Here is a 13223-nt window from a genome sequence, read left to right as displayed (position 1 = left end):
TGATTCCATACGAATACACACAGTACACAGCCAGAATCATTATGGCCGTACTCATACCCATGATATCTGTTATAGGAACATTAATTGCTCTCCTACTGGCAAGGTATATATGTCCCATGTTTCTGTGTTGTGCTGCCACAGTTTAGTTTACTCTTTGCAATTATGATACAATGGTTGCTTGCATATTAAAACGATTCCGTATGCATATGGGTCTATAGCATGCTGCACAACTGCGACATACAAACTTATGAGAGAGATTGGTGACAATCTTGTACATAAAGATGTTAAATAGTTCATTGTGTGTATATTTTTAATCTTTGAGCTCTGTCTTTTTCTATTTCTCAATACGCATATATGTACCTTGGAACTTCTGAGTCTGTACAACTTCTCCTTGAATAGTAGAAGCAATGCACCTACACACACACACACACACACACACACACACACACACACACAAGCTAGATTCAGCCAGCACAATGTAGCTGTGTGTGTTTGTGTGGGGGGAGGGGGATCATGTCCACGCATGTGGGCACGCACACGTGTGCATGTGCTTCTAGCTCAAAAATTGGATTATTCCATGAGTTGTTATCTTTACTTTTAAATTATTTATGTCCTGCCAGAACTTTCCATACTAAACTTCTGTTTGATAATTGTTCAGGGAAGGAGGATGGAAGAAAGAATGTAACGAAGTCTTTCATGACATGTTCTTTATTCTGAGATGCAACAGCATCTGAATCCCATATTGGATGTGCTACACATTATTTGTGACTATAATTATAATAAATATCTTAATTTTTATAATACTGACAAGCCAAAAGCTGTACAGCTTATTTTGCCAAACTGCTGAGGGTCAGGACCCCTCATTTTGTAGTAAAATTTTTCAAATATCTGTATATTATTTTCAGTTCTTCTCTTCAGAAATAATAATCAAAAAAACTTGGGCAGATATTGATAAAAACTGCTGTTTCTAATAAGAAAAACAGTAGCAGCCCCACATTTGATGATAAAAACAAGACTAAATCTAAAATCTTAAGACACGAGTGTCAGCAGTGGAGTAGGGAGGAATGTAGAAGGAAAAGAAATAATTAATTTTCATTTGGGCTCTAATATCAATGGTTTCGTTTTCCAAGGTTTTGTATGAATTTCTTTAAAAATTTTCTACGATATAAGGAACAAGATAGATTGTACTCACCATACAGATGCCATATTGAGTTGCAGACAGGCACAATGAAAAGACTGTTACACATTTATCTTTTGGTCAAAGTCTTCTTCAGAAAAGGAAACACACACACACACACACACACACAAACACACACACATTCACTCACAAAAGCATGCACACCTCCCACGCACATATGATGATCATCTCCATGGTAACATAGTTAAATTGTTTCAATTTGCAAATATTTCTTACCTGATTATTCGGGAAAGTCCCATCTTTGTCGATTGCATTGACCTGTGTTACTTTTGTTCCAATAGGTTCACCTTCAAGAACAGTCTCTTGCTCTCTCTCAGTGAACAGTGGTATCTCATCATTTACATCTTCCAGCAGAATATATACTGTTGCTTCTGAAGCCAGCTGTTGTGCTCCGTTATTCTGTCGAAAAATACAAAAATTGAAATGCTTTACTTTAGTACTAATTCACAATACCAACTGTGTAATTCTAACACTGTGTAATTTTCCGCCATTTCAGTATATTTTGTGTATTTCATATTTTATGACTTAGTGGCTTAATTATTTCTGATCACATTTCAAGATAAGTATATAAGACAAACATTTAGTCACCTTCAGGGGATCTCATGTTAACACTACATGTAACATCACCTGTAGCCTTTATAATGACCTCCTTTTGGCTGGAAAGAGATACCATAAATTTCTATATGTGTGCTATATTCAGCTGAAGTCACTCACTGATGATTAGATCCCACAGAGCTAAAAAATTGTGAGGGTGTCAACTGCAGTGTTTCATCTGCTGCTCCAAATAGCAACACACATTTTAAGTGACATCAAGACTAGGTCATTTAGCAGTTAAGTCAGGCTGCGATAGGGTGTCAGAGTGTTCAAACAACTAGGAATGTATGCATGCATCCCTGCAGAAGATAGGAGTGTCCACAGCCCATTCATATGAAGATGTAGATGAAAGGGTAGTGATTGATCACCGCTAAGGTTGAAATAAACATCATGGGTAATGTTAATGGTAACCTGAATGAATGAATGATTGATTACTAGACTTCTGCAAGTAAACAGTCCTTTTTCTTATTTTTGGTCCTAATTTGCCTTGATGTTCGTGAAGATAAAGTTGGTGAAACTGTTTAACTATGACAAAGCAGCATGGAAATCAGTAATGTTCATCTCACTTGCAATTCAGAGCACCCAGTCTCATAGTTCTCCCTCAGTAACAGTCCACTGACTCTCATAAGCAACTCTAAATCTTTTGAGCAGTTTTTCTTTCACATTTTTATGAAATTCATTTTGGCACATATTTTGTACTTTGTGTAAATCTTTCTTCCATTTATAAGATTGTGTTCAGATTTTACATAATGAAACTAGCTTTGCACACCACTTAAGGTGAGGTGTTTTCTCCCTCCTTCCTTTTATTAATTTTGTTTTAAACAGCCTTTTCTTTGTCAAAGCTTATTACTGTGCATATTTTCTTTTGACTTGGAAGTACTTTGTTTTTGTTCTGGACTTTAGTTAGCACATCAGTCATCATTTGAACTACAGTTCACAGAATTATCCAAGTTACTTCCTGTTTCTTTAATGTTGCCACAATTTATAACAAAAGATGACATCATTGGAATGAAACTCTAAGAAATTGTCTGCCCTGATAGCTGAATGGTCAGTGTGACGGACTGCTGTCCTAAGGGGCCTGGGTTCGATTCCTGGCTGGGTTGGGGATTTTCTCTGCTGAGGGACTGGGTGTTGTGTTCATCATCATTTCATCCCCATCCAGTGCGCAGGTCACCAGTGTAGTGTCGAATGTAATAAGACCTGCACCAAGGCAGTCGGACCTGCCCCGTAAGGGGCCTCCTGGCCAATGACGCCAAACGCTCATTTTCAAGAAATTAGCTAACAAAAAAATTTTTGTAGGTCTTCAGGAGAAGTAGGTGATTCCAACTGCATACCTCATTCTTTATATTTTGTCTTTGTGAGGTTGAAAACATTAATAAGATTCCATATTACTGTGAAACTCTGGTACCTGCACAAAGACAGATACAGGGTTATTACAAATGATTGAAGCGATTTCACAGCTCTACAATAACTTTATTATTTGAAATATTTTCACAATGCTTTGCACACACATACGAAAACTCAAAAAGTTTTTTTAGGCATTCACAAATGTTCGATATGTGCCCCTTTAGCGATTCGGCAGACATCAAGCCGATAATCAAGTTCCTCCCACACTCGGCGCAGCATGTCACCATCAATGAGTTCGAAAGCATCGTTGATGCGAGCTCGCAGTTCTGGCACGTTTCTTGGTAGAGGAGGTTTAAACACTGAATCTTTCACATAACCCCACAGAAAGAAATCACATGGGGTTAAGTCGGGAGAGTGTGGAGGCCATGACATGAATTGCTGATCATGATCTCCACCACGACCGATCCACCTCCTGTTTAAGAAATGCCGAACATCATGATGGAAGTGCGGTGGAGCACCATCCTGTTGAAAGATGAAGTCGGCGCTGTCGGTCTCCAGTTGTGGCATGAGCCAATTTTCCAGCATGTCCAGATACACGTGTCCTGTAACGTTTTTTTCGCAGAAGAAAAAGGGGCCGTAAACTTTAAACCGTGAGATTGCACAAAACACGTTAACTTTTGGTGAATTGTGAATTTGCTGCATGAATGCGTGAGGATTCTCTACCGCCCAGATTCGCACATTATGTCTGTTCACTTCACCATTAAGAAAAAATGTTGCTTCATCACTGGAAACAAGTTTCGCACTGAACACATCCTCTTCCATGAGATGTTGCAACCGCGCTGAAAATTCAAAGCATTTGACTTGGTCATCAGGTGTCAGCGCTTGTAGCAATTGTAAATGGTAAGGATTCTGCTTTAGCCTTTTCCGTAAGATTTTCCAAACCGTCGGCTGTGGTACATTTAGCTCCCTGCTTGCTTTATTTGTCAACTTCCGTGGGCTACGCGTGAAACTTGCCCGCACGCATTCAACCGTTTCTTCGCTCACTGCAGGCCGACCTGTTGATTTCCCCTTACAGAGGCATCCAGAAGCTTTAAACTGCGCATACCATCGCCGAATGGAGTTAGCAGTTGGTGGATCTTTGTTGAACTTCGTCCTGAAGTGTCGTTGCACTGTTATGACTGACTGATGTGAGTGCATTTCAAGCACGACATACGCTTTCTCGGCTCCTGTCGCCATTTTGTCTCATTGTGCTCTCGAGCACTCTGGCGGCAGAAACCTGAAGTGCGGCTTCAGACGAACAAAACTTTATGAGTTTTTCTACGTATCTGTAGTGTGTCGTGACCATATGTCAATGAATGGAGCTTCAGTGAATTTATGAAATCGCTTCAACCATTTGTAATAGCCCTGTATTATTAGCAAGCATTTGCCAAGAGATCACAAAGAAAATTAATTCAGTTTTATCTCCATTGTTAACAATTAGTGATACCACAAAGACAGCCACTAATTACTATGGATGTTATATGAGCAGCAAATTCAAATGAACAGTAACTTTGTACAGTTGTTTCAGAGAAACTATCAATGTAAACTGTAATTTGCTTTATAAGTTAAATTGCATTTTGCCATGTTATCTGTTTACCGATGTGCTATCAATCAGGGATATGTGTCTGCTGTGTTGCACAAGTGCTGTCTGCTACAGCTACAGCAGTGGTGACCATTTCTGCAGCTGCCTGATGAACTAGGAATTTGGCAAATTTCAACATTTTTTAGAAATACTTGCAGCATGCCCTAGCAGCTAAAATTCTGAAATTGTGTTTCTTTTGGTGTATTCTTCTTTTGTAATAAAATTCAGAGCAGGTTTCGACATGTCAGATTGGACAGCTCTCTTGCCAGAGCCTTTAACTCTGAGCTGCACCTAGTCACTACCAAATCCCATAGAACATGCTGCGACACCCACAACCTAAATCAAAGGATGTATTCTTTGAATTTTTAATGTAATACAACAGACAGGATAATTTCCCGACTCATTGAGTAAAACAATTTTGGTCATGTCCCTCAAATCAAGGAATCACCATATGAGCTTCAGTAATAACCAAAGTATCACTTTAATGAGACTTATAGAGAATATTTTGGCATGAATGGTCAAATCCATCATTTGGACTGGATGCTAGAGACTGGGAAGCAAAAAGGTGTATTATGCTACTTGCAGGCACAGTATTCTATAAGAACTCCATCAATTGAGTTTCCATAAATGCCTGCCTGTATGATTTACTCCTTTCTATCACAATGACTTTTTAGATACTTGGTAGAGTTCTATCTGATTGTTTTAGGCCAGACAAAGGTGTTCCTCAAGAATATATTTTAAGTATACCTACATCATAAAGTACAATGCACTGGGGTCCAGTGCGGTGCTCTTTATTTGTGAGTAAGTTTACAAGGTTTTTTTTCCCTTTTCTCTTTTCTTATCCTGCCACAGCAACTCAATAATTACAACTCAAATTAATAGGTTTGGGCAGTTGGCTAGAAAGATTTTGTATGTACTGTAGATAGAGGTGAGTGTGGGAGTGGAGGGGGGAGGGGAGGGGGTTGTGTGCATTGTTTTTTATAGTTCATAGTGAATTAATTTACCTGACTTGCAAATGAGCCTGTGAGCTCTATGAGCCACATATTCGATACAAAACTGCCATGGGTACCGCACCTAAAGGACCTGATTCAAATTCACTGAAGGAACTAAACACCAGAAATTTTTTCCATCACTGTCTCGGTAAGTAGATAGAGCTCATCTCCTTTAGTATTATAAAACTTCTGTATGTAATTCTAGCTAGACTATGGATGTACAGTATATGCATCACTGAGACCACGACCACCAATCCTATCAACTATGTGGGGATCAGGTTAGCCACAGGTGCTTGCAGGACAAACCTCTTAGCCAGTCTGTGAGCTGAAACTGGGGAGCTTTCATTTGTCATCTCCCAGCATCTTCCCAAAGTGCATCAGGTGTACATGTTCTTCCTCTCCCATAATTGTTAGCAGTGCAAACTGTTTCCTGCCCTACCATGATATCAGTTTTCATAAATCACCTGCAAGTAATGATCCCAAACAATGGTTTCTAAAACTATTTAATAACTGCTGTTTTTCCACAGTCACATCATAGTTATCTAAGGAGAAACATTTGAGGATGCAGAAAGAAAATTACCAGAAGCATGAGATGGAACACAGTCCGTATTAGGAAACAAACTAGCTGAGTCCTGACTCATAACACTTTGACTGCCAATCCCATCATTTGATGCAGTACACTTACTCCTACTTCTAAATATTAAATCATGTATATTGATGGGCTCAGTTAGTCTCATCGTGTTCCGAAGGACATATAATTTCTAAAACCACTGTACAAATGGCCGGCATTCTAAGAAACAGCAAGGTATATGTGGTTGTTAGTCAAAGTGTTAAACCTGGTCACCTGGACTGTATTCTTGAATCACTGTATAAAAACAAAATATTTAATTGTATTCTTTACAAGCCAGCTAGTGCTAATAGGAAAATTCCCAGCTCAGGTATTCAGAAAGACTGCCTTATTATTATGCAAATCTGCAGTAGAATCTAATGTGCTATCAAGGTGACTGGACTATCCCTATTTTTGTAAGGGATCAGAAAGTTTCTTTTTCCTGTGCTTTCTTCTTCTCGTTTCCTGCTTTCTATTTTTAGTATGTTGGAAAATTTAATATAGGGTGGATTTTGTTACGTAAGCTCTTTCTGCAATTTTGGGGTAAATTCTACTGTGTGATTCCAGTTCTTTGCTTTGAGCCAAGACATTATGTATGACATCATGAGTTTCTGACATGAAGGATGTAAGTGGTCCATTATTATATATTAACTATGGTTGTCTCAGTAACTGTTATTTATTTCGAATACCTCATGATTTCCAATGGTGTGGTTCAGCAGGAACCTAAGGGCACAGTTGCAAGTGAGCAAGCAGTAATCATATTTATAATTTTCGCTCTCATAAATATTTGGCTGATTTTTTTTCTGAATGTGACACAATTTCATTTAGGATTTAGTTTTTTTGGTATCACTCTGTCTACTTCAGCTATATAGCTCAATTCAAGTTGTCGATTGCATGTTTAGTTATTTTTTGGATGTTTCATTAGGTGTGTTGTGCGATTTATTTTAGAATTTAAATTTTTTTGTTATCGCTCTTTGCACTTGTGCTATATTGCTCAGTTTTGGATGGCAATTCACATTTGGTTGTCTTTTATTATTTTTAGCGAGATATCATTGTCATCTGTTGCTTTATCAATATTTTATTATTACTGTCATTCTGCGTTTCTTATAGTGCATGTCAGTTTCTCCTCACCCAGAATCCCATTTTCTCATGGCTGTCATAGTTTATTCTTTTTGTGAGAGTGTATTTCATTATTATTTCAGTGCCATGGAAACATTTACAAGTATTGATTGCCATTTTGATATTTTGCATGTGTTGCATCTTTGGGTCTGGTATGATGTCACTGATGTTTGGAACTGTATGTTAGAATTACTATTTTTATATCTAAAAACACAGATGGTTATAATAGAGGGAAACATTCCATGTAGGAAAAATATATCTAAAAACAAAGATGATGTGACTTACCAAATGAAAGTGCTGGCAGGTCGACAGACACACAAACAAACACAAACATACACACAAAATTCAAGCTTTCGCAACAAACTGTTGCCTCATCAGGAAAGAGGGAAGGAGAGGGAAAGACGAAAGGATGTGGGTTTTAAGGGAGAGGGTAAGGAGTCATTCCAATCCCGGGAGCGGAAAGACTTACCTTAGGTGTCTGTGTATGTGCGGATGGATATGTGTGTGTGTGCGAGTGTATACCTGTCCTTTTTTCCCCCTAAGGTAAGTCTTTCCGCTCCCGGGATTTGAATGACTCTTTACCCTCTCCCTTAAAACCCACATCCTTTCATCTTTCCCTCTCCTTCCCTCTTTCCTTATGAGGCAACAGTTTGTTGCGAAAGCTTGAATTTTGTGTGTATGTTTGTGTTTGTTTGTGTGTCTATCGACCTGCCAGCACTTTCGTTTGGTAAGTCACATCATCTGTGTTTTTAGATATATTTTTCCCACGTGGAATGTTTCTCTCTATTATAGAATTACTATTTTTATTTTTTTAATGTGTATTTGCACATTTAGTTACATGATATTTATATTAATTTCCATCAACGTGACAATATGAAATTATTATTTGATATGAAATTTCAAATCATTTTACTCAAGATAATCCTAAACAAGATGTGTTGAGAGATCAGTGAAAACCAACAAAAGAGCCTATAGAGCCAGAAAGGATCTGATTGTCATGTCGCGTGAGTGCTGCGTCTTTGGCTGATGTTAAAAATCGTTTTATCTGTGATACATTTCCATTTCTATTTGTACTGCAGACAAGGAAACTAATAATCATACCTGTGGATTGCTTCACATTCTGGACAGAATTCAGAATATTATTCTTAAAATTATGATGAGCAGATCACCAAGCCCTATGAATATAGTGCTTGTACGGTATTGAGTGCAAACAGCACTGACTGTATGGTATGCACCACAAACCACTAGATTAAATAAAAAATGTATTAATACATGTTAATGAGTATCACATCATTAGTGTGGAAAACTTCATTTTATTGGGAGAATTTATGGAAAGCTTAGCTCATGTATAAAGGAGACAGCATATAGAACACTAGTGTGACCCATTTTTATGTATCGGAAGAGTGTTTTTGATCCCCATCGGGTCAGATTAAAGGAAGATATTGAAGCAATTCAGAGGCATGCTGATAGATTTTTTACTGGTGGGGTCAATCAGCACACAACTATTATGGAAATGCTATGGAATCCCTGGAAGGAAGATGACATTTGTTCTGTGGGTTGCTATCAAGGGGATTTAGAAAACTGACATTTGAGTGTGACTCAGACCGATTTGACTGCTTTCATTGTGTATTTCATGTAAGGACCACAAAGATCAGATGTGAGACATTAGGGCTCGTAAGGAGGCTTATAGAAAGTCATTTTTCCCTTGCTCTGTTAGCACATGGAACAGGAAAGGAAATGTCTAGTAGTTGTATATGGGACCCTCTGCTGAACACAGTATGGTGGTTTGTGGAGTATATCTGTAGCTGTTGCTGAAGATATTTTCATCATGGATTGATGTCCAGAGTATTATTCCTAAAACTGCAGTGTGCAGATCACCAAGGTGAATGGGTGCTGTGCGTGTACGGAAGTGGATACTGTGGATTGTCATATCTAATTAGGAATATGTTAATGCACTTTCTCATTGTGACCTAATATTCATAACACTGCTTTTGAATTTACAATGTGTTAATCACCGCATGATCGCTGGGAGCATACTGTATCAATTGTGAACAGTCTGGAGTGTTTGGCAAGTAATGCAGATTGTTAATTCACATTCCGAATATCTTAATGTATTTTCTTATTGCCGACCATGGCACTTCGAAATGTTCTGAGCTGTGATCAAACAGGAAACAGCAAATTCAAATTTGTGACTATAAACCGTTAATAAAACTTATGTCGTCAGGTTACAATACGAGTTAATTGAATGAAGGGTGAGATATCTATGTCGCCAGTTGTAGACATGTTAACTGGAAGAACTGTACAAATATCATGCATTCCTGCTGTCAGCAAAAATGGGCGGTTATGTTCTCAGGCTTTATTTTTCATTCACTTTTATTACATATGTTTGTATATTTGTGTTGTTTGCAATGGTTATTTCCTGCATTTGCATGCTACCATGATTTTGTGTTCATTTTTGAGCTGGGCATTGCCATATGCTAAGATAGTATGTGCATTGTGCAGTATCCACCATAAACTAGCAGGCAGCAGCCAATCGCAAATAGCCAGTGTGTTCCCAATGGTGAAGTACTTAGGTAATGGAATAGTTTCAGTTTTGATTCACGTGTGTTGGTTTGCATTTATTCAAATGTCTATATTTGTCATGCAATGGTTTTCTGGGACAAAGTAAGGCTTTGCTGACAGAATACGTTCTGCCCATGTAGCATTTGGTTGGTTGTCTCAGAAAACATGTCTTCCTGAGTAAAGACCTAACACTATACACCAAACTGATGGTGTATAAAGCTGTTGTCATCTCAATGCTGCTCTATAGTTGTGAAACCTGGACATTATACTGCCGCGATCTGATCAGAAGAAACTGGAATGCTTCAACCAACAGAAGCTAAGATACATCATGAACATGAAATGGGATGACTTTATATTAAATACCACTGTTCTTGAGAAAGCAAAAATGAATAGTATAGAAGCTCTCATTATTGGGCACCAACTAAGATGGGTTGGGCATGTCCAGCAGATGAGAAATGACAGACTTCCACATCAAATGGTGTACAGTGAAGTGAGCACAGGTAGAAAGGCCGTGAGGTGCCCCTCTTAAACGCTATAAGGATCAGTACAAGAAAAATCTAAAAACCTCGAAAATCGATCCGACTAACTGGTCGACCATAGCAGAATATCACAGTCGCTGTCACTCAACTACCTCAAGTGCTCTTCAGAACTTTAAGCAGGAATATTGAAGACTGGAGAATGACAAATGCCAGAGATGTAAACTCCTCCAGGCCCAGCCACATCCTCCACCTTCCATCATTTGTAATTCCTATGGTCACAAGTTCCATGCTAGGATTGGACCACCAAGCCATCAAAGACATTTCCACGCCTGAACCGTGACAAAGGAAATCTCAGGGGAGAAACGAAAAATCAGATATGAGTATTAGCCGCAGACAATGACTTGTCGTGCTATGGTTTTCTGATACAAAGTAAAGCTTTGCTTACAGTTTTGGTAAAAACCAATAATTATTTCAATCTGTAGGGGGTGTAATATTCCACTAATACTGGGAAGTGTTAAATATTCTTCATTTCACCTGCCTCCAAACTTATGTACATGAGACAGCAGATATACATTGGGTTAAAATTAGAGTGGGTTCCTCTTTCGGCACAGCACAAATAACCTCCATATTAAGTGTTCTATATACAAAAACACACACACACACACACACACACACACACACACACACACACACACACACACACACACACACACACACAGGGAAATGACTTAAACTCATGGAAAAGTGATGCAAAATGCAAGAGAGACATAGTGCTAGAGAACATTACAGAAAGTACTAATGAAATGAAGCTAGTAAGATTTTGGTCAATTGCATCTTATTCTGCCATGTCCCTATTGACCAGGAGTATCTCCCATCAAGATTAGATGTTTACTCTTCTTAGACTTCCTCCTTACCATCAGACAAAGAACTCAGCTTTGAAATCTTGTCACCTATTTTTATGTTTGACTGGATACTGTAACATTTTGATGCTGAGATACATGATTGACAAAGTCTGGACATGCTTTCATGCCTTGTATTACTTCCTTGTTAGCAGTGAGAGTATTTTTAGCAGTGACCTGGAATACACCCTGATCTTCCATTAGCCACAATTTGTCATCTGTTCTTTCCAGTTGTGACGTATTCCTTGTAAACAAAGTGATGTACCTTCATTTATGATGCGAGCAACTTCAGAACTGCTTGTCCATACAGTTCACAGGCCTGCTTGTAGTGGCCACCTGGGTTAGTGCTAGAAAGGACAATGGCTGTGTTGATGGGAAAGTAAGCTGCCATGAACGCGCTGCTGCCACTCGATTTAGAATGGTGGCGAGAACCTGCCATTGTTCTGCGAAAGTTTGCTGCTAGGAAATGATATGTTGGAGTAATTCTTTCATCAAGATGTTTCATTAGGTGATTCAGCACTGACAGTAACACGCAGAGAAAATGTAACACTCACTCATCGCGAGGGGGCTGATCCAGGTGACCTTTATAAGCAGCCCTGTGACTGTATACTGTATGGGCACACAATCTCTGAAAACACACATGTCATGAGGGAAGGTACATCACGAGATTTCTGTCACTGTCAGTGAACATATAGGAAGCCATATAGCAACCTGAATAAATTTTCAGCTCCTTTTAAGGATTACCTTGGTGTGCTCAAAAGCAATTAGCCACTTCTGCACTCTGTTTCGTCAGTTTGGACTCCACATTAGACACAGCAAAATAGCCATGCCCAGTGTTTTACCACTTCCTTTGACACCCTGAACACTATATTGCACTTAACACTTCACTACTGAAATAAATATACACTGTCCATGCAATTATGTGTGTTTTAACATCAACTATGGAACATATGAAAGAAATATACACTGTCCATACACGTGTTTTTCAGCATCAACTATGGAACATATACCAAGGTAGGGGACAAATTCGTTTTGAGCTGTACTGTTTATTGCAGAAGACATTCAAGCCATATTGTTCAACTTAGAACATTTGCTACAACTGGAGAGGAAAAGCGTTTATGGATTCTACCTTCAAAGATTTTGTTTTCCCTGATGACATAAATGAAACAGGTGGAGAATGTGAAGAACCTATTGTCATTTCAAAATAATAACAAGAAAGAAAGGTTTTACAACAGGATAAGGAAGAAAATGTGGCTAATAGTTTACAGAGAAGTGATATAAGCCAAAGAGAATAAAATTTTTGAAGAAAAGATTTTTAGGCAAAAAGCTATTAGGGAATAAAAAATAAACATAACAAATGGATTCTGTGACAATAAGAAAAACAGTTCCTTCATATATGCATAATTACCAAACCAAGACAATTCTTAAACAAAATAATAAGTTCTGAGAGCACATACGCCACAAATAAAATTATTGACTTAGTGAAATTTTATACAAGATGGGCTCATTGCTTCTTTACTGAAGAAGCGAAATAAGTTCTCATATACTTATGCCCCAGTAAAACGCAGAATCAGAATGGAGGAAAAGCAAGGCAGTGAGAATAAAACTGAAGGTGGATCTGTCCGCTCCAAAGATTTGTTGTAGCAATCTTCCTCTTTTAATTCCATTTCTTATTTACTGACAAGGGAACCTCCCCATCGCACCCCCCTCTGATTTAGTTATAAGTTAGCACAGTGGATAGGCCTTGAAAAACTGAACACAGATCAATCGAGAAAACAGGAAGAAGTTGTGTGGAACTATGAAAA

General features: G+C 38.4%; 1 protein-coding gene across 1 annotated transcript in view; it reads right to left on the bottom strand.

The window, feature by feature from the left end:
* The window catches only part of LOC124799095 (neural-cadherin-like), a 1093765-nt gene that overhangs the window by 536845 nt on the left and 543697 nt on the right, over window positions 1-13223 (bottom strand). Inside the window, exon 13 of the mRNA XM_047262634.1 lies at window positions 1415-1597. Within this exon, the coding sequence (XP_047118590.1) occupies window positions 1415-1597 (183 nt within the window). The remainder of the gene's footprint in view (window positions 1-1414; window positions 1598-13223) is intronic.

This window comes from Schistocerca piceifrons, chromosome 5 (genome assembly GCF_021461385.2).
Source record: "Schistocerca piceifrons isolate TAMUIC-IGC-003096 chromosome 5, iqSchPice1.1, whole genome shotgun sequence".
Classification (NCBI taxonomy): Eukaryota; Metazoa; Arthropoda; class Insecta; order Orthoptera; family Acrididae; genus Schistocerca; species Schistocerca piceifrons.
Note: the sequence above shows the minus strand (reverse complement) of the source record. Positions and strands in the feature narration are given on the sequence as shown.